Raw genomic sequence first — 24,900 nt, 5'->3', positions numbered from 1 at the left:
TGAGGAGAGAGATGATGTGGTAGAGGTGATGAAGAGATCATCATCAAATAGAATATCAGAAGAAGAAGTAGAGAGGAAGAGAGGGAGTAGTGGGGTTGGGATGACGTGCGGGGCAATGGTGACAGGGTGGATGCTGGGGATGGTTTCCATGGGACTGGTGATGTTGTCTTCTGCAGGTTTCCTCTTTCCATGTGGAGGAGGAGATCACCAATATGGAAATTTTCTTATTCCTACTTAACTTTCCTTTTTCTTTTTCTTTCTGTTTATTGAATAGTACATGCAATATGTACATGTACTCCTGGATATTACTTAAAACGATAACGTTTTTGGGTTCTTTTGTTGTGCTCGCAATGCAAGGTTACTTAATAATTCAATGAATTGATTGTTTAAAACTTGTGAAGTTATGCATTTAATTTGATAAGCGTTTATAGATTAGGATTATTTAACAAGTAAGATAGTTAGAGGCTTGCTAACACACTTGTTTTTCGAGTTGTCGTATGCTAATTAAGGTGTCATTAGAATAAGTATATGCAGATTTTCATGGGGGATTAGTCATATCTGGAATGTGTGGAGAAGATTGTGGCAAAATGCATGTGATTTTGTAGGGGGTCAATTCGCTTCGACTCTCATACGCCTTATGGGAATTTTGGGGATAGATCAATATAGGACGTTGAGTTCCACAACAACAGCAACAGTACTAAGCTACTAGTTAGTACTGTATATATCTTTCAAATATTTATACATAATATATGTTCCTTTCTAGTTTAGTAAGAGAAGCAAACCAATTGAAGACCAAATGATGATGTGATCTGAAGATGTAATTTTAAGTTCTTTTGTTGTGAATGGGCGGTGTCTGATGTGGTGGGTTATAATCTGTAAACACCACATTGTTTTCTACTTTGTTATTACTCTTGGAATCTACGGCTTCTTTATTAACAGATAGCAGCACCGATCTCCTCCTTCCTTCTTCCTACATACAACATAAACATATGCATACCAAACATGTTAACATGTCCTTTTTTTTATTCTTCTCTTTCTTTCTAATTTTAAGTGTTCATGGCTAACTTCTATGATGCCTGATAAGATCTGTGCTTTTGAGGTATATGATCTCATCAGGCATCCAAATCCAGCACCAGCCAGATTCCCCTCATGGATTTCATGCATATATATACTTATATATATATATATATATGTGTGTGTGTGTGTGTGTGTGATATGACCAGTCCCTGTAATGCAATTATTTAATTGTAACGTGCACGAAGGCAAATTACCCTATTGTCGCTCTCCAGAGACATTATGAAAGAGATAGTTCCTGATGAGGAGGTCCCATAATCTCTGTGCTTGCTACCACATCTAGCTAAGCTAGTCCAAACCAATTAAAGTACCTCCAAAAAGCCTTGCATAATGATTTACCTTGTTAGTGGTAGTAGTACTTGTTGCATTAAGCAAACCCATGTGATGACCAGAAGACTCTACAATCTGATCACCTCCGGCCTTTTCCATCCCTATTCAATCAAATCACAACCATAAGAAGATCTTTCGATCGTAAATAAGTACGTTGATAAATTAACATCTAGGTGTACAAAACTGGGTATATCAGCATGGAACAAACAAGTATATGTTAAGTTGTAGCACTTTTAGATACACAGAGAGTCCTGGGAGATACATCAGATTCCAAGCCTATTTTAAGCTCTTAGTTTCTGCATATACTCACAAAAGCCGTGAGACATTACTCTGGCTCATATTTTGAAAGAGAAGGAAAATAGATAGACCAGAAAAATAATGAATCAAGTTCAGTTATGGGATGGAGGACGTGTTCTTGGTCTTGAATAATCCGAGTAAATCCCAGGACTAGTAGTTTTGTCACCGTGGTTCTTGTCGCGATTAATCTTGCTCGGCACAGGCCAGGAAACTGAAACAAGAGGCTTATTAACTGGAGGAACACCTGATTTTTGTGCTCTGCTTGTGAACTTCAGTCTCTTTGTAGCTCTAGTCATCGAGTCTTGAATGATTGCACCATGACCCTTTTCAGCTGCACCATCTTCCTTCTTAACTGAGCCTTCTGTTGAATCCATTCCAAGCCTAAACTTTTCCACAACCAGCAACACACCCTGAAGTTTAACATTGAAAAGGTATGGATAAGTTTTTGAACTAATTTTATACATGAAACTAATTGTCAGATGAAACTGGAGGAAGGTTGTGAATTTGAAAACCCTGGAATATAAAATAACAAACCTTGCCAGACTGCTGGAGTGACGCACCAAAACCCTTATGGCCAAGCCCAATATAGCGAGCCTCACATGCATGCATGGACAGACACAGAAGAAAGATCAAGAAAAGAGAAGACATGATGATGATTATGAGATTGAAATTATTCTAAATTTCAAGATTGAGAAGGAGCAGCTAGAAAGAAACTAGTCTGTTTCAAGCTTTGTTTTAAAAAAAAAGTATGGAGCTAGCAAGCAAGGGTTGCCAAGAGAAGATGTCGCTGATAGTGAGTGAAGAGACTTATGCAGAAAGAAAAACGAAGGTCTTAGAGGCTTGCATCACTTAGCTTGTCCACTACAAGAAATTAAAACAGGGGCCACCAAAACAGAGACCACCCACAGAGTAGCTGGATACTTAAATGCTTTGAGAGAGAAACATATATATATGTTTGTAGGGGCCGGACATATATGAGAAAATTAAGCCTCAACTTATTAATCGGTTTAAGCAAAAGTGAGTTAATTTAATCAGGATTATGACCATACACAGAAATAAAACAAATAATCAAACAGGACGCATGCATTCTTCCTTCAGTTGCGGAACATGATTTGTAAAGTCTTTATGTTTCCAACTTCTCATGAATCAATCAACAGTACGACATAGTACTTCGTGTCCAACAGAGAAAAGTAGGTTTGTTGCAGCTGGGATATTACTATTAATCAATTCCTATGTTCTGAACTTAAAATTTGCACTGTGACCATATCATTAATCAAATAAATATAGTAATTTTTTGCATTTTTATATGATTTATAGAACATTATTATACACAAATATAACACCTATCCCTATATCTATCTTGTGCTCTTCATGCTTCACTCCAATTCGCATCGAATTAAGACGTTGCTTTCCGGTCAAGGAAAAGTTTTTATGGTCCCAACTAATCAGTACAATCTTTTAGACAGCAATGTTCTCTGATCTGAAACGAACAATCTCAAAATCTCAGAGTAAAAGTATGTGATCAGTAAAATATATAACACAAGTTTTGGAGCTATGTCGTTGTAAATTCGAACTTCGAAGCATCATTGTCGGTAGGGTTTATAATATAGAAAAGACCAAAAGGCACAAAAGAAAGTACACATGGAGGAGATGTCGGATAGGAGGTAGAATGACGAAGTTAGAGAGAGAAGCTGTTGATTTGTTTGAATCGAAAACCTCCTCAATTCTTTCAGTCAGATTTCTCATGCTTGTCGCTCCGTGTCTGTTGCAACTTGCATGCATTTGCTCTTCTCTTGCCCACCTTGCTCTGCACAAAAACAGAGGGTTAGTTAAATTTAAATCATCTAAACTGTAACTTCATGGAAATTGAATGTGTTATTTAATTACCTGCACATATGGAACAGACAGAAGACACTGTTTTGAGTAGAAAAACAGGGGCGTAGGGACATTTGGTAAAATGAAGAAGAACCACATAGAATGGGAGGCCCTCCTCACACTAAAAATGGCTGCAATTGTCAATAACAACATAGACAGCGTTAACAACCCCATTGACAATGACACTCAATCAGGTTAGTGTCATTGGAAACCATATCAAAGAATTCAGGTGAGAGTGAGATCACAAAAGGACAAAGTTAGAATATAGATTAATTAGTTGGGAATCAAGATTAGGATGTGTATTAATCCAACGGAACCAACTAAACACGTCGATTCAAAACCGTAATGACTAATTCAATTTAATTTTGACTAAGAAAAACGTCATACAGTTTCAAAATCGAACCAGACTGTACCAACCCTAATCCAGATGAGTGAGAGTAATATGTTGATGAAATGTCATTGCATTGGATATTCAAGGGTTTGAGAAAATGTGACTACCAAGACGAATTTGCTTTGGGTAGATATTTTTTTCTTTCTTAATTAATAGATTTTAACCAAAACTAATATGGTGTTAGCCAAAGTCGATTGCACATAAAGCCATCACTGACTCCTGCACATGATTCAAAATTGGCACTTCAAGGATATATTGGTTTCTCGAGAATATTAATAGATAGAAAAGTCAAATCAGAAGAAAATCAAAAATTGGGTTGGTTTAATCAGAGCTGGACAAGCGCGGACCATGGCTTATTGACGTTGACTTTTTGAAGAACTACTCCTTTTGTTGTTTTGTTCACGGCTTAGACAAACCAACCCTCGGCTTTTGTGCTTTGACGAAACAACCCACCTCCTGTCCTCTACAAACCCAACATTCTTGGTCGCCTCAGCGCCGACGTCGTTTAGCCGGCGTTTCGCCGTTTGACTACTTTTACGTCCTGTCGTTAACTTCTACTTCATAATCTTTACACAACAGAGCAACTTTATACTACTAACGCTGTAAAACACCACCACACTTGTTGATGAAGAAAACAAATACACAATTGATTATCGAAAGAGAGCACAAAGGAGATTTTGTCTAAGCACTAAAACTTGTGCGGCCGAACCAACTGAATGGTAAATTCAGAACCACATAGGAAAATAACAACCTATCCATCTGTAACCATACATCAACACTGAAAATTTATTTTTCACAGGGAATTACAAAAAAAGTATCTATACTTGTGCCTCATTCCTTCTTCCTCTTAGTAAAAGTGATTCGGTGAGCTGCCTTTATGTACACTGGGGGGGATACAGAGAAAGATCTGTAGGTATTTAGACAACCTCAACTACTTCTTGAGTAGTTTTCAACACATTACAACAAAAGAAGATACAACGCCTTGTCACATTTGGAGAAGATTATTCACAGTAACCGTAACAGAATTTGTTCGCTGCAAATCCTGCAAAATTCAATACATTACAGAACATAAAATGAGAGTAGAAACCCAAAGGAGAAGAACAAGGCTTCAAATGCAATGTTTATAGATTGACATTTGGCAATATACTCTTATTAAAATAATAAAAAGACACAATTGTGTCGTTAAAAAACAAACTGTACCTGGAAAATTAGGTCATCCGGCATATGAGGCAGAACTTCCCTCACTGTCTCAGCCATAGCAAGTATGTTTGCTAGGTTGTCATTCACAGTACGTGTGGGAGTTCTAATATGCAAGCTCCGTGCTCCTCCATGGTATCTTCCATCATCAGCAGGAGGATTAGATGGACCAGTTGCAGCAACCTGAGAGGGACTCACAGGCCATAGGCTCCAAGTACCATCTTCAAGGGCTGTCTGGGCATAAGTTTCTCCGACAGATGCAAGATGCCTCATCATCATCTGAACTCTCCCCAGTCCAACAGATCCGATAGCAGTAGAAGGACCTGCCCCATCAACTCCCTCACTTGGCCAATTATGCAACCAATTTGAATCCAGTCCTGCACCCCTATGCGGCACAAAGAAAAGCATGATATGTTTTGTGTATAATATTTTAATTTTTTTCTTTCTGAAAATGACAGCCAATTTACATGCTGCATATATTCTCTCATATATTTCTTTTCTTGTACAGCACCTAGCAGATTCAAGAACAACAGCAACAGAAAAAATTGGTCGCTTTCTATCACTCCCAATCAAATAGTTTAAGGGAGAAGCTAGGAGGAGTGGTCTGGTTATACATAAACTTTCAAGGATTATGCAACCAACCAGAGTATTGTACCTTTTTCTGTATGTGCTGGAATCTAGTCACCAAATGAAATTTAGAACAGCATGCAAACCTGAATAAAAAATTTCCAATCTAACTTGAATATGTAGATGATAGCTGGTCTGATTGTACAGTTGGTGGCTGTCGGAACCCAAATTGGGGTTTTTGTCTTTCAACAAATTATAATTTATAGCACCATCTCTAGCCTCAGTAACAAGTTAACAGAAGTTTTCTTTAAGCATAAACTACAGTAATCCTAGGTAAGGAAGCATACCTCCATGGACCACCTTCTGTAAGATTCTGAGCCTGATTGGGGAACGCACCAGTAGGTATTGTATGTCCAGAACTATTTTGTCGATCAAGCCCTGAACTTATTTGACGAGCAAGCTGCTCATCACTTGAAGTTTCTTCATTGCGGGGATGTACTTCATTTTCAGTTCTGCCTACAAAAAGTGGCTTGCGACAAGTTGGACATGAATATATCTCATTCAAACCTTGGTCCAACCTGCAATTATTAATAATTTTCATTATTTTCTATAAGGCGTCACATGCTCTAAAATAAAAATAAAGGAAATGCCAGGGTTTAATAAATAACACGAACCATACCAGGATCTCAAGCACGCAAGATGAAAAAGGTGACTACAGTGTAGTTTTTTAGCCTTAGCCATAGGTTCCTGATATTTTCCGAGAAAGTCAGGGAACCAAGAGAAAACTGAATGGTAAACAATTAGAGGAGAAAAAAAAGCATACCCTACAAATTGCGCATTCATCATCATATGTTCGTAGTTCTTCAGATGTTGCATCTGGAAGTGCTGCATGAAGAGCGCCTAAGGCTTTTCTTAGTTTGACGAACCCTTTTATACGTTTTACAATTGCACTTAGCAAGGCCTGCCCAATAATGAATACATAATTAGGAAGAAGATGATATTGGGTCATCAAGTACAAAAGAAAATAAATGTTCAAATAGAAAGTAGAATGAAATATTTACACAAATATTTACACGTATGTTTAGAAAAAGGATTGCATCCACTAGATGGAATGCCATGCCATGAAGCCACCAAATATGCACATAGTGACCAAGTGCCATTAACAATGTTGCCATGTCTAGGACAAAGCCCAAATTCCGAGTAAGACTGCCTTTCCATTCCAACAATAAACCTGCGTTCAGACAGCGACACGAAAACAGTGACTATTTTATTAAACACATATAACCCCGATTTACATCCTACAGGTCCAGTAATCTTTTACCCCATTAACAGGAGGGGAAAGAACACTGTACTATATAACATAAGAACACCCAAAAATCCCATTTGCAATGTGAGAAAAGAAATGTAAATTTGGAGAACTACCGGCAGCTGATGTATCAAATAATTTGGACCTCTCGCAATTTTCACTGTTCCATGCTGAATGATGGATCCATATATCAAGTAACTGAAATCCATGCACCAAAATAGCCTACAAAAACATTGTGACAAGTCAACCAACCCTCTCAACTAGAGTTCTAAAATTTCATAGAAAGAATGATGAAGTTATAAAATCTATTCATCAACAAAGTTGCCATGACATTACCTGCAGTGTTTCAAACGCAATACTGAAAGGCTCAAATAATAACAAGAGAAACATGGATAAGCCCAGAGTTTTATATATCACCACACACAGCCTTATCCTGCAAGCACCGAACAAGATAATACGAGGCATTCTAAGTAATACGGACTTATGCAACAACAAAGGACATTCTAAGTAATATGGACTTATGCAACAACAAAGGGGGTAAAACATACCAGAAAACATCAACAGTGAGAACCAACAATAACACTGAATACACACGAAAATATGACAATGGTGTGGCAGAAGGAGATGCATTCAATCGTTCAAGTCGATCTCTAGCCAAAGCTTGAAACATCTGTACAAGTACAACATGCAAAAGATAGGTTAGACTTAGAAGTAAGTTGTGCAGTTATATACTGAATCCATAAACACCATGTTCTTCATAAGTATCATGTCATATACCTTTAGAGAACAAAGAACAATCAACCAGACCGACCACAGGCCCGCATGATATATCGTAGGAGGAATAACCAGTGGTAGAAACGTGCCCTGTTTGATATTTATTGACGTGCATAAAGATATTATTGAACAATACATATTGGATAAAGGAGGAGTTATTAAACATTATTATAAAACAATTAAAACTGAAAATTTATCAAGTTGAAACAGTGATTCTCTCCTCATAAGAAGGAATCATGCTTCCTTCTCCCATTTATAAGTAACTGACCACAAGTTAAAGCACTTACCTTGTAAATAACATAATTGATAAGGCGTTCGACCAATTTGCGAGTTTCAGAAGGATACAACTCCACAAAGAATATAGTCTGCAAATCAGAAACAGAAATCAGAATAAGCTAACCAACCTTGCAGATAAAAATTTCAATTTCATCCAAGGCAAACGGAGGCAATGGAGTAGTTTAGTAGCTCCAACATTCTTTTTGCTTGTTTGAATAGTAACCATGGATATTGCATTTCAACCCTAATTGCATCTGGTGTCTTAAATCAAACTGACCACCTCTAGAAGACACCATGTAGAAAACTTGTTTCTTATCATTACCTTCATCAAAGTGACACAAGAAAAGAAATTAAATACAATAACATGGGCAAACACCAGAACTTGTACCAACACAATACCTCACATACAAAGAGCTTTGCACTAGGACCAATAAACTAATAAACCCACTGCACAAAATATTCAATGCTCATTCCCTAGTTAAGTATTCACCTCAGTTCACGCATCCATCAAACTAACAATTGTGTCACAACAGAAGTTTCAAAACGAGGTAGAAAATCACCTTGAGAAATAGAACGAGTAAAACAAATGCATTGAGTACAAAATTTGCCAGCAGTCCAACAGTGGCGTAAGAACCCAAAAGCAGATCAACTACATGTCCAAAATTGGCCGCAGGAATCAAATTATCTCCAATTAGTCCATCTGATTTTAGTTTAACTAAAGAAGTTTCTGTCCACAATTGGAGACCCGCAAAGCTTATCGCCGTACATACTGCAGAGATGGCTATATACCGCAAACCCATGTGTGACAAATTCAACCTCTTTACTAATAACCAACTCCAAAATTTTCATCACCACCGAATCAGCATGATCCCTTGCTGACTTTGACCATAGATTGCCATTGAGTTAGCTTCACACACCACCAAGCGTTAACGTTAACATACCATGGTAAATTCCAAGGTTACCAGATAACCTGCTGAGCAAAAGCTACAATAATGTTCATTTTCTTGAATGAAACAATAAATAACATTGAGACCACAATAATAACTAGAACGTGCTGTTAGGATGCTAAAAAATGTGTAACTATGAGAGATTTAATTAAACAAAAAATTAGCTTTTAAAACTAGAAAATTAACAACACTTTAAAAATAAATTAATTAATTACATTCGTGGAAATCGAAACCAGAATCGGCAACAAAATGTGACGAAATTGAAGTCCCCTAAACGATCGAGTTGCATATATACCCAAAAAAATATAAACTCAATCAGAGGATCAATATTTTCTTCTAATTGCTATTATGAACTGCCAAAACATAAGATTGCGAAGCGCTATAATCCAAAGTCATGAAAACATGCGTAAAAACTTTAAAATCAAAGCTGATTAGGCGAAATCAGGCATGAATCTTCCGCGTTTGGTATTAATTAAACGAGAAATAAGCAAAGATCGAGCGAATCACGGACCTGATTCGAGCTGAGACGACGCTTACGCTCTGCTAGCGTTGGTTGGGGGATTCTGCAATTTTCACCCGCGTCGAGATTTTTTTCGCAGAAGAGAGAGAGAGAAAGAGAGAGATTTTATTTTCTTTAATTTTATATTTTGACTGTTGAAGAGAATACGCTGGGTCAATTTTTGCGCGAAGTGGAAAGCAAAAGCGATAGGCACCTTCCCTGACATACGACGCTTGTTATTGGGTTTTTTTAATTCGTTTTTTAAACTTTTTATTGGGAGGAAAAAAGAAAAAAAAACGTTTTGCTGAATATTATTACATTTTTGTATTAGAAATTTAAGTCTTCTCCCATTAAGAGAAAGTGTTGCTAATTACTATACCTAGAACCGAAAAGATTTTCCTCCCTACTTTTTCTTGGATCTTTTATGGAACAATTCAATCTCAATATAGTGATTTTTCTTCTTACATAAGTTTGAACTTTGAACCCACAAAATATGCGTAGATCCTACTATGCATTTATGAAAAATGGGTCTTATTAGAACTGCCTAATTCAATAATATTTTCTATTGTCGCGGTTAATTTAGTCAGGATAATTAGCTAAATAAGATTGATGAATTCAATCATATAAGGATATAGGATTTTCAATTATACTAATTTACGTTTGGTCTAATTGTTTTTCGTTCAAATATTGAAAGAAGTCTCAAATTCGAAATTCCTAAAATGCTATAGAAAAAAAAAATTAATTCCAATACATTATACAATATTTACGATAATAACTAATAATATTTGTTATAGTGAGATTGTTGTGTGTATTACCTCGTTGCAAAAATATATTTGTTTATTCTTTGTAAAGAAACAAATTTTTTTGGGTTCATGTCGTGCTTGGGCTTTACAACTAGCCCGGATAATGACTGAAAAAAATAATTGGAAAAATTGGCGCATTTGACAGTTGTACATGGATGACTGGGCACAAGTATAACTATTAAAAAAAAAAGGCGAAAACGGAGAATTCCAGAATTTGAGAGCCCAATTTTTCCCCATAAAAACCCGCGTATTCAAATCCAAAACCCTAGAAATCGCAGGGGATTTTGTTGTGGCGATTGGGATGGGGATAATTAAGAGCAGCTTCTCCTTCATTATGGGCACGGTTGCAGGGGTCTACATCGCCCAAAACTACGCCGTTCCTAACATTAGGAAGCTCGCCGATACTGCCGTCTTCATTGCCAAGCAATACGAGGAGAAGTACCGCAAGCCCAAGAAGCGAGACGACGAATAGGATCATTGGTTGTTCTGCGACGCCGTTTCGAACCCAGGTTATCGTTTTGGGAAATTCCTTTTTTTAAATATTTGTTCTTGTTTTTTTGGGATCGGTATACGATGAGGAAAAATTTACTGAAGAAAGTGTTATAGATTATTTGTAATGAACTTGTTTCTTTCAGACTTCAATTTTAACCTTCAAATGAAAAATGTATATTCTTTTTCATTGCTATTGAAAAGTTGTGAAGGAGTTCTATACTTTGTACAATTTATTGCTGCTGTGTCTGCATTTGTGTAAACATATCTACATATGAAGCTTTTGAGTCAATAGTAGCTGTTGAGCAAAGATGCCTTATGGATCATGATGCTTTTAGTGGAAAATCAAAGTTTTGCTTGATTGTACACACTTATTCTCGAGTGTCAAGTGAGAGTGTGCACTTTCACATAGTGAAAGTAGTCAGCTGTTGAGCGAAGATGCCTTATGGATCGTGATGATTTTTTAGTAGAGAATCAAAGTTTTGCTTGATTGTACACACTTATTCTTGAGTGTCAAGTGAGAGTGTGCAGGTTCACATAGTGAGTGAAAGTAGTCAGCTCTTAGAGTTCAGCCCTTTTAGCAGCTTATTTTAGTGGGTAATGGTTTAGAGACATATGTGTATGTATTACACATATAGTATTAATGAATGATATTAGATATTATGCATGAAAACCTCAAACCCTCTAAGAAATGTAGATAAATTTTGCGTAGAGACGATTAGATAGGTCCCTGAATTTGGCACTTTTAAAGGGGGAATATTCCTGCAAAGCAGGCTAAGGAGTCCAAGGTCCAAAAGTTTGGATAGAAATCTGGAAGGCCATTGGCAAAGAGGCCAAACAGAGTATCAATACGCGCAGAGTGGGACTATCAGCCTTGGATATGAGGGTTGGAGAACTTTCGGTAGAGTGGGCACAATGTGTGGATTGACACAGTTGAGGGGCAAGAAGCTGGCTACTACTGTCAGGAAGGTCTGCTTGGTAGGCTCAACTTGGAATGAGAGAGATAATAGAATCTTTGGGAATGAATCTTCTCCCCCTTCCTCTCTTAAATGTTGTTGAATTCTTTCATCAATACAGTCAGGAGTCAGGAACAGATGAGTTTCTTATGTTAATTTCCTCCTTGCAGAGATGTTCCTCTGGAATGGGGTATCTGATGAAAGTTTGGTTGCCTCCATTTCTGCTTCTGTCTTTTCTTGCTGCTGGTACAAATTTGTTTGGTTGGTCCCTGCTTGTTTAGAGTCTTTCTTTATGCTTGTTTTAGTTTGATAGCCCCTATTCTATCCTCCTTCCCTCTCCCCACCACCCCACCCCACAACACCCCACCCCAACACCCGAAAAAAGAAAATAAAAAAAGACAGCACTTCATTGTGTTGTATATTCTAAATGGGCTGGATAACATTTAAATAAGATATTGAGACCTGTTGTTCTGAACCTAAGTTCATGCCTTTGCGAGTGAGAGATGACCCTAGCCCAGCCCAGCAAAGACAGTTCGTTTGGCTGCTAAACTACTGGAAACGTGTAAATAATGGGCAAAGGTCATCAGGTGAAGGCACCATTCACCTCTCTGTCATATCATATAGAGAAAGAGTCACAATGAAAAAAGGTCTAATGTGGCGGACAAGGTTAGGTTAAAAACTCTTATAAAAATAATCGGTTAGCAGTATATTATTTGTGGTTTTCATATGCTGGAATCTGATTAGCAAATACTTAAAGAGGTGATTAGTTTAATCACAGTGCTTCAATTATTAAGTGAATCATGCGGAGCAGGCAGTATCTCATTTGTGGTGGACAAGAATTGGAATTGTTTATCTCAGTCGTTTTTGCTGATTGGATAAAGGGAAGGCAATATGCCACAGAAAACGTAGCGAAACACGACACCATCCCACACTAAATATTCTTGCAATTGCTATAAAACCACAAACGCCACCATCGCTTTAGATTCTGTCCCCAGCAATGTTGTTCTTTATTGCCATGTAATAATGCACCAAACTTTCTAATTATAAAAAGAAAATGGCAAATTAAAAGTTACTGTTGAGTCGACTCGAGTGTGATTCTCTCAAGATCATTTTAGCTTTTCGGCTAACTTAAGTCACGCGAGAAGTTTTACCCGTAGTTATCATATTGTTATTGGGATGACTCCCTTCATAGTATTATGTCCTTAGTAAATAAAAAGAAATGGCAACAACTCCTTTTACCTTTCTTTCTTAATCAAACCCTTAAACACGCTTTGTGCATTATGGAAAACTAAATGCCTTCACAGTAGCCAGCCACTCTAATATTCAAAGGGCCATTATTGGCTTTAGGAACCTTTACCCTCAAACAAATGTATAGGTGGGGTCTTCAAGCTTCCATGTTTCATTGACCCAAAGTTCATGATAAAAGGCTCCATCTTCTTCTTCACAGTCGTTGTCATTGCTGCCACCAATTATCTCGTTTTTGTGAGACAACCATAAATAGTTTCCCACCAAACCTTCCTTGCTTTGAAGATGCGGTGGCGTGGCCATGAATTAGCTGCCTACCACTTTCTTTGATGCTCAAAATGGTTCAACGTTTTTTGTGGAGAGGATTTAGCTATGCAAAAGGTTTTGGCCAGACTGAACTCGAGTTCCACTCCTTTGGTCCCACACAGACACAGAGGCTTTGTGTGGTCCTCAGCTGCGAAAACGCACAAACAAAAAGGGAGGCAAGTTGTTCTTGTCACAGAGCCTTGCTAGATGAGAGGATCAAAAGCTCTTTGCCGTACTATTTTGTTTGGTCATCGTTACCCCGACAGTGACAAAAAAACAAAATTTGAACACGCTTTATCACAGACGCAACTATTTGTGGCAACTTTAGTTATGGTGGTGGACAACTTTTTGAATACTTTTCCACGAAAATGAGAGGAGGATCCTCTTCAAACCTAAAAGAAGCAAATTCCTGGTTTTCTCTTTTGTCACCCTGCATAGTGTTTGGTTGATGGCAACCAGATTTTCCAAACACAAAATAGCAGTTTAGGATGAATTTGTCATCCTTCTGTGATTAATTTCATTAAACGGCACAAAATAATGTACACACATATATGATACAGTACAAAGTTACAATATACTCCAATCCCTTTTCTTTTCTTCCCTTCAACTTTCCCTTCAATGTGTTACGTATACTAGGGAGAAAGTTTAAAAAAAATCCTCTCCTTCCTAGGACCATAACAGAGGATCCTTCTCCTCTTCATTGAATAAGCAGCAAGTCTGAAGCAGAGCTTGTGGACACCCCCGATGATACCACTCATAACAAAGGTTGTAAAAACCCTAAGAACATCCTCTTAATTATCACACATCAATTACTGTGGGTTGAGACCTTGATGCAGACCGCGATCTCGACTCTTCAATCTTTGCACCCACTTCGGCCACGACAAGCCTAGTCAGAAGCAGCCCTGCAATTAGAGCTGCTACCATTAACATTGTGAAAACTCCACTCCAGCTTTTGGCTGAAATATAGCCAGTTAATAATGGACCAATAGCAGCCCCAACAGAGCCTGTTCCATCTATAATTGCTGTTACCGTTGCCAATGCCCTCGAATTCCCGCGCAATGAGCTATGTGTTCCCAGGTCTGCGGACACAGCTGTTGTTATTAGAGCATATGGCCCATTGACAAACATGCCGGTGACGAACATAAGTGCAATGTTCACAGCCATGGATACATGGCCATAGCTTCGGTAGAAAAAGAGAGCAGGGATAGCACAGTACATGAAACTTGCAGCTGTGATGGCTCTGGCATCTAAGCGATCAGAAATATGGCCAGCAAGGATTCCTCCAAGAACCCCTCCAACATCGAACAATGTGGATAAGTTACCAGATGCCTCACTGGATAAGTACTTTCCATCAATAGCTGCAACACGTGTTAAAATGTAAGTAAGCCAATCACAAGAGTATGCCGTGTTAAAATGTAATGTGAGCCAAGAAAATGTGTTAAAATGTTCACAATGACTGAATTTTGAATTGTTGACAAACGGAAATATGCTACTAGCCAGTTAAAGAGGACTCCCTCCAAAGACTAGACACCGACACAACACATGTAATGGGAGAAAATTTTCAGTGAAAGTTCAGTTTCTTTAACTTCTCTAGCAATGCCCTTATCATCTTTTAGTAATAACATGCCCCCATAAAAAAGCACATCAAGAAATGCTCTTAACATAACTACAAATTTGAAACAGCAAGGAAGTTGAATTACCTGTATGACTAATGTAGAAAGGAAGCCAATAGAGAAATGTATAAGCCACCAACTTGGAAAAGAAAAGGCATAAAGCAAAAGGAGCAACTCCAGGAATTTTCCAAGCTTCTAGGAACCCCACAGCACTCTCCTTCACCTTAACCTCTGGTTCCAATAATGGTTCTGTTACTCCTGCTGCCCCACATTTCTTGGGAGAGTCCAATTCATCTTCTTCGGCTCCAACAGAGTCAGGACTAACAGGCAAGAATAGAAAAACCAGCACACCAACGGTAGCAATTATGAGACCAGGGACTACAAAGGACCAACCCCACCCGTATGTCAATAGAGCGGAAGCAACCAAAGACCCTGTAATGTTCCCAACAGAAGTATGAGCATTCCATATACCCATAATCAGCCCTCTTTTCTTCTTCCCAAACCAATTACCAACAACTGCGACTACTGAAGGCCATCCAGTCGATTGGAACAAACCAGCAAGCATTTGAACCCCAAGGAAGTAATAGAAAGTGTGAATATTTGCCCAATATCCAATTCCAAATAATGAAGTAAAGACCCCGGCTCCCACCATACCGATGGTTAGAAAGATCCTTAAGTTCGTTCTATCACCCAAATGTCCAGAGAAATACATTCCTATAGCATATACAGCCAAGAAACCTAGGTCAACTTCACCAAGCAAGGCTGTGCCATCTGATCCATTAAACGGGGCCCAACCATCTCCAAGAATCCGAGACAACCTTCTGCCTTCAGCTGGTTCACTTAAGTAAGTCATCCTCCATGGGAAAAACTTCAAGCTCACATCTGAAGATTCGGGATCAAGGGTACTCTTGACCACGCTCGTTGTTTTTCGAGCGGCATGGTAGCTAGCATATGCTAAAAAAGTAACAATCAGAACAATGGCTTGGTGGGTTTTGTAGGAAAGTGGGGATTTCTTTATGTACTCTAATAACCGAATCCCTGGGGGCTTGCTGTAATTTCTCTCTGATGCTGGCTCTGACATTGAAATCATGTATTGATTTTCACTCCAATATTAAGGGGAAGAAGAAGCTCTACCTCCTCTTATCCAGCAAAACCTTCAAGCCAAAGAAAGAGTGAGTCAGTAACATACAAGATGGCAATCCCACAAACAACAAGAATGGAATTAACCAATGAAACTACCAATTCCTAATATTCTTTGAACTACAATTTCATACTAAATATCTCACAGTTCAATTATCTTGAGTGGGGGAACAAGCTCAATTTGACTTCTTTAATACCAGTTCAGAACTACTAATCAAATATAAACATACTTCACTATCAATTCCCTGATTCCCAACTTCCAAACATTCTTGCCAAAGTCAAGAGGCTGGTTCAGGTATTCAAGAGAAAGTAAATAGCCTGAATGTCAATTCACTAGGAAATTCCCAATCGAAGTTTTCAGCATTATCCATAATTCCAGTAGAAATTCAAAAGATTGGAACAGAAAAAGAAACCAGATTTATAATCCTGATAAATTTCAAAAGAATCCAAATCAATCTAACTTGAAGATCATGCAGCTGAACTAAAGCCATCCGCATCTCAAACTACCCAGAATTACAGGGGGAAAAGCCTTGAGACAGGAAGAAGGAACATTTTTAACAATCAGAACTGAAACTGTGACTCACCTAACCAGAATAAAGCATGAAACTTCGAGGCAAAAAAAACCCATTTATAAAAATCTCCTGGAAAAAGAAACACAAAAACAAAAACCATCCACGTTGTCGGCACAAACAAAAAATAAATAAAACGATCAAAGGAAAATACAAGAATATTATCGTTTGCCCAAGCAAATTGGAAACAATCAAAAGAGAAACACGAGAATCTTTCTTGCTTATAGAGAAGCAACGTTCTGAAACAGACAACAAATTGAAAAAAATCCAAATAAACAAACAATCAAAAGAGAACTACAAACGGTCAAAAAGTTTGAAAAAAGAAACATATCCAGCTGAAAATTACAAGGATATTTATACATACAGGGTGAGGAACATATACCTATTTAGCTTAGCTGAGCTTGAGTGTAATGCTTTCTACTATATTCTGTCGCGAGTCGCGAGGTTTCTGGCCTCAAAATCCTCTGGATTTTCGATGTAAGTTGCTCAACAAACAACTGCGTTGGTTGGAGCTCTTTAAAGAGAATGCACAAACCAACGTGAGCTTCCGATGCGGGAGGGTAATTATATTTTATGATAGCGAAATCCCCACATCGCCCCCGGTTTGTCCTCTTTCGCTGGATTCGGATTCTCAGCTTTGGTAACTGACGTCGGAATCTGAGTGGACGAAAATACCCTTATGGGAAGTGATGTGTCGTTTTTGCAATGTTTTTCGTGAGATCCAAGCTGGTGGTGGTAGTGTTACTATTACCAAACAACGGCAGTAAGCATTCTGCATTGCCCATTGAAATCAACGCCATAAAGTAGGATGACTTTTTAATTGGCTTTCTGGATATTCAGCGTTCCAAAGCCCCTAAATTTACAACAACAACAAACGACACATGTACACATGTAATTACAGGTGTCAAGAGAAGCAGGGCATGAGACGACACCGTTTTGTGTTGGTCAAACTGGTCGTTCAACCTTTCCCATACACAGGCAGCGAGGCACATCTTATCTTAGTTCAAAAAGGGCAATTTGGTTAAATGAATAAAAAATCACCACCTCAAATAGCGTGGCAAGTTCGTAATTCTACTAACCCATCCGGGTGGCAGCAATCGTCAATCCCACCGGGCCCACCACCTTACGAATGGAGAGATGCTGCGGGGCGGATCATGGAAAGGAATATCCGCATATCCAAACGAAATTATCCGCATATCCAAACGGAATTATCCCCTTCCCCCGCCAAATTCAAGGCCTACAGTGCCATGTAAGTAAAACACGTGCCAATGACGTGGCGAGGCGGATGGTCAGTGGATGCCGTTTAAGCACTTAAATGACGCACTCTCTTGGCGACTCGTGGCAAATCATGCTTGGCCCTGTGTAGAACGCAGGTCTGCATCAGGATCAGGACAATCCAGTACGACCTTGAAGGAGACAGAAATTAGGAAGAAACTTCGTGTTTTTTTGTTTCGATTCGACGTTTTCGGGGCTGTTTTGGATGTTACTATTTATTTATTTGGGCCTCATATTATTAATTGATTCCGTTCGATCTTTTTACATTTTGGGAAGTTTCGTAAGTTGTTTTGTTGTCTACAATACAACCGTTGATTTTGGGTAATAAAAACGATGGTTGAAGCTATTAGAACCTATTGTAACATACACAACATTAGAAAGAAAAATAAATCTGTTTTCTTATAAACCCAGTTACCAAATTTAGACAGAAACCCGAAAGTTTTCATGGTATTTGTTTCTTGGATTTCGACCTGCGCAAAAGTTTGGGCCAGTGGCTTTCCATACCGACTTCAAATGGGATAATATTATACTTTTCCATGCTTTTTGGGTGTGGATCAGCTAGAATATATTGCTGGTGTGCCATGTTTGCTAGCCTTTTGTGCTTTCATGTGAGGCATCTGGCACCACAAGCTGTCACAACATTTATTCATGAGATTGTGGTTCTCATTTGACCTTCTTCTCCATCATCTGAGGTGTTTTCAGCATAAGACCCATATAATGAGTTGCAGGGAAAAGTCAAATACATGGAGCACCGTACGTAGAAGAAATATCTCAACAAGCAAAGCAGTTAAAAAGAAGCTCGCTTGGGCGTGGGTACATGCAATGGTTGTTGTAAGACTGATTATAGCCAACTTCAAGTTTTGGAGTTGCTAAGTTGGGATAATAATGCTTCTAAAAGGAAGGAATTGTGAACTAAAACAGACTGAGAGTAGTGGGCCTGGGCCTAGGCCAAGTCTGAAAGAACTCGATCGTAAGCATAGCTGCATGCATAGGATTCGGAATCCTATTGATTTAGGGATCGTACAAAACAAAAAGTTTGTTTGTGTTTGTGTTTGTGTTTGTGTATAAATCAGGGGGTTCAGGGTGAGCTCTCTTTCATAAATTTATATAATATAAAAAAAAATATCAATATTAAATGAGTTATCCTACTTACAAGATTAAAAGAGAAAATCATAATGAAAAGATCCAAAATACAACTCTTAAGGAAATAAAATAAACTAAAGACCTCACTTATTAAGCCCCAAAACTAAAAAAGATAAACTCTTTATAACGGAAATCTTGGGGAAACCCACATTGATGGTCGTCTAGCCTTCCTTAATAGGGCCTTAACATCTGTGGTGTAAGGTTGTAAAATACTATGATCTTCGAGGTTATACACACCCAAATCATACACTCCATCACGTCCAATGGCATTGACACGATCTTGATCATGGTTGAAATATATACAATTCGGCTTGCATCCAAAAGACTTTGACGCTAACGCATATAATGAAGAGTTATCACCCACAAAAATTGCAGCATCACCTAAGTTGGTTTTCTCAATCCAATCACACTGATTGAAACTGAATCCGAATACTCTAAATTTCTTCGTCACGCGTCTGCCACCTTCTTTAGTAAAGTACTTATGAACCAGTAATAATTCTTTCTTATTTGAATCCACGAGATATCCCTTGAGACATAGGTTATTTGGTCCAAAATGGTGTTGAACCAAACTCAGATTGGAGAAAGACAGAGTAGTAATATCAAATGAAAAAAGTCTACTCTCATTATTAATAAAATAAAGTTTATCTTCAACGAAAGCAACTTCACGAATTAAGCGCCAACGCTTGTCAATACTTTGATCAGCATACGTCCATTTTGTGTCCTTATTGAGTCTGATAAATGCTAATTGACAATAATCCTCGTATATGACCGCAACAACGCAATCGTTAGCATTTAATACTGGATCTGCTGAAATTGTAGCCTTGTAAACAAAATAATCACAACGATTACTAAATATTTCTCTCCTAATATTAGGAGGGTGCAGTGGAGGAAGACGAATGGTTGAATTTGCTATCTCTCTACCTTTAACCATATAGAAGGGATTTATTAAGTTCACCCTAAAACTTTCATCCACAACTATTAACCATCCTTTTGAAGATCCACAAAAGCGCTTATTCGGCAATCTTAATTGAAAATTAACAAGCTTGTTGTGCGCCACATCGTATAAATTCCATATATCTCTCTTTTGTTCACAATTCATGAGCATTGGAGCTATCATCTTAGCATATTGGCTTAGTGTATCCTTTGCAGCACAACGCCATGGCTTACAAACAAGGCTAAATCCTAATGGTGACTCCAATCTCTCTAGAACTAAATCTAGAAGCTCCATAGGCAAATTTGCCCAATCTGAGAAGAAGGAAGAAAAACAGAAGTCAACTGAAGCCCTATTCTTCAATCTCCACCATGGTTTTGGCTTTTACTAACAAATATGTAAATTATGAATATAAAACTTAAACAGTTATTAAGGAACAAATTGGCAGATCTCAAAACACAAACAAACCAGTTAAGAGAGAATTTAATCCTAAAAATTGATTTTGCATGTATAATTAAGAACCCTAAAAAGATGAATACATAAATCCAATAGTTTCTCAGTGAGACAACATACCTGAATTCATAGATCCGAATCCGCAACAAGACTAGGTTTTTGGACAAATTTCACTATCATGTACATATTTTGTAATGTTTTTGGTTGGATTCCTATGTTTTACCTTATATACGGTTTTGAACATGGCTTTGGTGTTTAAATATTCTTCACTTTTGCAAAAAATAAAAATAAAAAATAAAAAATAAAAATCTTTATGTGCTTTTTTGCTTGCAAGATTTTGACCGGTAATATTGTTACTTATTGGTTTAGTGTTACGTACATCTTTAATTTTGGAACAATATTTTTCCAAGGTTGTTGTTACAAATCTAAGGTTCAAAGTCATTTGGCCATACATCCAAAGAAACTCGTTAAACTGAACATGCCTCAGCTGCTTGCCTCAATTTGGTTAAGCATCACTTTAAATCCTTTAATTTGAGCCAATTCCATTTTCTCCATATAGTGTTAGTTTTTACAATTTCAGCTTGTAGTTTGCTAATCTTAGTTTAAGGCTAACTAATAAACTCATACAATATGAGAAAATCTGACATGTGGGCATCTCATGTCAAGATGATACGTTACCACGTCGCATCCAAATTTTCAAATTGCAAATTAATGGACTTAACGATTTGAGCTAAGATTTTCAAAGTGGCCTAATGCATGTTAGGAACACCAGAGAAGCGAACACCTTAAAAAAGTTATCCAGTTTTGAAGTATCTGTCTTAAACTACGCACACATATTTTTTGTAACTTTATTTTCTGGGTGCGGATCAGCTAGAAATATTATTCTTTTGTGGTTTCATGTGAGGCATCTGGCACCATAAGGTTGTCTATGTATTAAAAATCGTGAAGAAATTAACATGGTTGTTAATTTCCGCATAATATGTTATGCTCTACGATCTAGTGCCACAACATTGATTCATTAGATTGTGGTTTTCATTTGACCTTCTTCTCCATCTCAGGTGTTTGGCAGGAAAAAAGATTGCTAGTCGGAAAGAGGACCTTCGAGAACTAGTTGAACATTTTAATGTGAGTGTTCGTCCTAGTACATTTTGGTCTCCTTTGCATCGGCTGGTTTTTTAATTTTTTACTTAGGAGATGAGACGGCGAAGGGTGTTGGTGTTGAAGAGCCTGAAGCATAGGAGGTTATTGAGGTGATTGAGCGAAAGATGGAGACGGAGAGGGACTTGGGGACGAGGTTTTAGGAGAGGAGACGGAAGAGGGCAAGTGAGGAAGCCATGGAAGTTGATTAGAAGGTTTAGCTTGGAGAGCAAGGAAGGAAATTAGAGGTCTGAGAGAAAGAGCTTTTGTGTGAGTGTGACTACTAACGTGTCATATTCGGATTGGAGGTTGTATTGGAAGATGTGAACGGGAATAGTGTGGGAGGCAAGAGAAGTTGATCAAAAGGTTTCCCCTGTTTATTTTTTTATTATGTTTCCATCTTTGCCCTTGGGCCTTTGCCTGGATTCTGGGCAGTCCAATACTCACGTGTTTCGCAAGTGAAGAATTTCATTCCTTGAATAAAAAACAAAAAACAGTTGCTAAGAAAGGTGTTGGGGTTGCAACTAGAAATTAGTTTGCTAGGATCAAGGAGATTCGCCTCCACCCAGGAAAAAAAACTGACCTAATGGAGATGTTCTTCACCCAAAAGAAAAAAATTAAGAAAAAATTGTTTACAAATACAATGAACAACACCATCTATTTTTTAATTTTAGTATAATTTCTGACCATGTAATCAAATACTGAGCAATTGAATGTTGCAGTCAAAAGAAAAAAGAAATTAAACCACCAGAATTAAGCTAAGCTACCAAATCCCCCAAAGTGATCAGTTTTCACATCAACAAGTTATGGTGTTTTTTTCAATAATCATGGTCTAAGTTATATGTATACATTCCAACACAAATATTAAAATAATAAGTATATTTATGCATAGCTAGCAGTTTTCACTCCATTCTTCTCCTTTGCTACCAGTTCTCTTCCATCTCCATTATCAAGAATCAAGGTGTTTCTTTTATGCTCTCCATGATTTACTTTTTCTAGATGTAGAAGTTATCATTTTCGAACTCTCATTTTTGTACATATCTGATTTTGCTCTCTGTTGTCAATTCTCTCCCCTCTTCATCTATGGTTGAAGTACTCTGTTTAGTTTCCTTGATCTATTTTCTCATTTTGTTGTAAAATGGCCCCGGTCTTTCGTTTTTCAACTTTTAAGGAACTCCTACTCGAGCTCCTCACTAACTCTGGTTCTTTCGAAGACAACCTTGATTTGAAAATGTAAGACTTCCCCTTCCAGGGTGATCCCATTTGCCCGAGCCCTAATCGAGGAATGGCAATCTTGTTTTGGCCTGGCCTTGTTTATTCTCTCTGATTATCATTTTATTTTTCTCTCTTTTTTCTGCAGCTTTCTTATTAAGCTCTGTTTGATTTGATTTTTCTATATATTTCTTGATTATTCTTTTGATTTTGTTTTCTTGAGTGCTGTCTTCGTATATAACTTCATTACTTAGTTTAGTTTATATTAAAATTTGGCAAAATAGTTCAACTCCAAATTGGGGGCAAAAGCTCAAGAATCAAGATGGGGAAGATTAAAAGAAGAAGAGCACATCTTTTGTATAGCAGAAAACTAAAATGGTTGTCAGTTTTACATTAGATTAACATTTACTTGAATTAATACTTAATTATTGTGTCTGATTTTTGCTAATCAATTACCATTAGAGTGATTGACTGTTCATTTGTTTTTCACAGAGAAAATGAGTAACAAGAACAAGTGTGACACGTGTGGGGACTCGGAGAGCCTCTATTTCGAGATTATAGAACTGATCAAACACTTTCGACAAGTTCATAGGAAGTTCCTATGCAATATCTGCTGCACGGGAAGATTAAAAGATGAAAAGATCCATAATGGGTTAGAAGTTCCTTTGTAATATCTGCTGCACGGGAAGATTAAAAGATGAAAAGATCCATAATGGGATTTTAACCCCTTATAGTTCTCATATCCCGTGCAGCAGATATTGCATAGGAACTTCCTATGAACTTGTCAAAAGTGTTTGGCCAATTCTATAATCTCGAAAGAGAGGCTCTCCAAGTCCCCACACGTGTCACACTTGTTCTTGTTGCTCATTTTCTCTGTGAAAAACAAATGAACAGTCAGTCACTCTAATGGTAATTGATTAGCAAAAATCAGACACAATAATTAAGTATTAATTCAAGTAAATGTTAATCTAATGTAAAACTGACAACCATTTTAGTTTTCTGCTATACAAAAGATGTGCTCTTCTTTTTTTTAATTTCCCATCTTGATTCTTGAGCTTTTGCCCCCAATTTGGAGTTGAACTATTTTGCCAAATTTTAATATAAACTAAACTAAGTAATGAAGTTATATATGAAGACAGCACTCAAGAAAACAAAATCAAAAGAATAATCAAGAAATATATAGAAAAATCAAATCAAACAAAGCTTAAAAAGAAAGCTGCAGAAAAAAGAGAGAAAAACAAAATGATAATCAGAGAGAATAGACAAGGCCAGGCCGAAACAAGATTGCCATTCCTCAATTAGGGCTCGGGCAAATGGGGTCACCCTGGAAGGGGAAGTCTTACATTTTCAAATCAAGGTCGTCTTCGAAAGAACCAGAGTTAGCTGAGGTGCTCAAGTAGGAGTTCCTTAAAAGTTGAAAAACGAAAGACCGGGACCATTTTACAACAAAATGAGAAAATAGATCAAGGAAACTAAACAGAGTACTTCAACCATAGATGAAGAATAGATGAAGATGGGAGAGAATTGATAACAGAGAGCAAAATCAGATACGTACAAAAATGAGAGTTCGAAAATGATAACTTGTACATATAGAAAAAGTAAATCACGGAGAGCATAAAAGAAACACCTTGATTCTTGATAATGGAGAGAGCTGGTAGCAGAGGAGAAGAATGGAGTGAAAAATCTGTGTTGGGAATGTACACAAACAAATCAGTTTAGAGAAATAATTTAACCCTAAAAATATGAATACATAAATCCAATAATTTCTCAGTGACACAACATACCTGAATTCATAGATCCGAATCCGCAACAACACTTTTGGTTTTTTGTTTTATAAGTAAAAACCAGAAGAAATCCAAGTTGGATGCTCGTTTCGTTGGGCTTTGATTTGATTACAAGAGAGCTCACACCACCCCTACCCCTATTTATACACAAGCTTTTCTACTCCCAAAAACAATACGATTCCGATGATTGCGAGGATTCAGTTCTGCATCAGGATCAGGATACGGGATGGGATCTGCTGTCCCCATTTTCCATGTCCCTCTGTGTTCCTTGTATAATTTTTTGACATGTGTCCAAAAAAATAAAAACTAAA

General features: G+C 37.6%; 5 protein-coding genes across 9 annotated transcripts; 1 reads left to right on the top strand and 4 right to left on the bottom strand.

The window, feature by feature from the left end:
* Positions 1–635: 635 nt before the first annotated feature.
* On the bottom strand, positions 636–2,553 carry LOC148917496 (uncharacterized). Its single transcript, XM_089053008.1, has 4 exons — positions 2,236–2,553; positions 1,946–2,111; positions 1,414–1,505; positions 636–970 (listed from the first exon to the last, which is right to left on the bottom strand). The coding sequence occupies exons 1-4, from the start codon at positions 2,347–2,349 to the stop codon at positions 824–826; spliced, it is 519 nt and encodes a 172-aa protein (XP_088909134.1). The 5' UTR covers positions 2,350–2,553; the 3' UTR covers positions 636–823.
* A 2,033-nt stretch (positions 2,554–4,586) lies between these two features.
* Positions 4,587–9,732, bottom strand: RIN3 (RPM1 interacting protein 3). 2 transcript variants are annotated; one of them, XM_008236179.2, is made up of 13 exons: positions 9,546–9,732; positions 8,648–9,057; positions 8,099–8,176; positions 7,815–7,901; positions 7,586–7,707; positions 7,374–7,470; positions 7,154–7,259; positions 6,793–6,962; positions 6,555–6,692; positions 6,411–6,478; positions 6,079–6,309; positions 5,168–5,549; positions 4,587–5,009 (listed from the first exon to the last, which is right to left on the bottom strand). In XM_008236179.2, the coding sequence occupies exons 2-13, from the start codon at positions 8,885–8,887 to the stop codon at positions 4,953–4,955; spliced, it is 1,776 nt and encodes a 591-aa protein (XP_008234401.1). In that variant the 5' UTR covers positions 8,888–9,057; positions 9,546–9,732; the 3' UTR covers positions 4,587–4,952. The 2 variants fall into 2 exon arrangements, with proteins under 2 accessions (XP_008234401.1, XP_008234402.1); XM_008236180.2 differs by having other exon boundaries at positions 6,805–6,962.
* A 796-nt stretch (positions 9,733–10,528) lies between these two features.
* On the top strand, positions 10,529–11,028 carry LOC103333356 (uncharacterized). The gene has a single exon (XM_008236181.3). It carries the CDS (start codon positions 10,638–10,640, stop codon positions 10,806–10,808), a length of 171 nt encoding a protein of 56 aa, XP_008234403.1. The 5' UTR covers positions 10,529–10,637; the 3' UTR covers positions 10,809–11,028.
* A 2,786-nt stretch (positions 11,029–13,814) lies between these two features.
* G3PP1 (putative glycerol-3-phosphate transporter 1) lies at positions 13,815–17,195 on the bottom strand. Of its 2 annotated transcripts, none has more exons than XM_008236182.3 (3): positions 17,037–17,195; positions 15,033–16,099; positions 13,815–14,690 (listed from the first exon to the last, which is right to left on the bottom strand). In XM_008236182.3, exons 2-3 carry the CDS (start codon positions 16,033–16,035, stop codon positions 14,131–14,133), a joined length of 1,563 nt encoding a protein of 520 aa, XP_008234404.2. In that variant the 5' UTR covers positions 16,036–16,099; positions 17,037–17,195; the 3' UTR covers positions 13,815–14,130. The 2 variants fall into 2 exon arrangements, with proteins under 2 accessions (XP_008234404.2, XP_008234405.2); XM_008236183.2 differs by lacking the exon at positions 17,037–17,195 and adding an exon at positions 16,670–16,983.
* Positions 17,196–19,078: 1,883 nt separating this feature from the next.
* LOC148917495 (putative F-box protein At1g44080) lies at positions 19,079–24,836 on the bottom strand. Of its 3 annotated transcripts, XR_016126795.1 has the most exons (3): positions 24,590–24,807; positions 24,433–24,489; positions 22,347–22,708 (listed from the first exon to the last, which is right to left on the bottom strand). XR_016126795.1 is itself a non-coding variant. In XM_089051859.1 (2 exons), exons 1-2 carry the CDS (start codon positions 24,597–24,599, stop codon positions 19,194–19,196), a joined length of 1,134 nt encoding a protein of 377 aa, XP_088907985.1. In that variant the 5' UTR covers positions 24,600–24,807; the 3' UTR covers positions 19,079–19,193. The 3 variants fall into 3 exon arrangements, 1 of the variants encoding a protein (XP_088907985.1); XM_089051859.1 differs by lacking the exons at positions 22,347–22,708; positions 24,433–24,489 and adding an exon at positions 19,079–20,317; XR_016126794.1 differs by lacking the exon at positions 22,347–22,708 and having other exon boundaries at positions 24,590–24,836.
* Positions 24,837–24,900: the final 64 nt, after the last annotated feature.

Source organism: Prunus mume, linkage group LG5 (assembly GCF_029339155.1).
Source record: "Prunus mume cultivar Tortuosa linkage group LG5, ASM2933915v1, whole genome shotgun sequence".
Taxonomy (NCBI): Eukaryota; Viridiplantae; Streptophyta; class Magnoliopsida; order Rosales; family Rosaceae; genus Prunus; species Prunus mume.
This window is presented reverse-complemented; position numbering and strand designations above follow the sequence as displayed.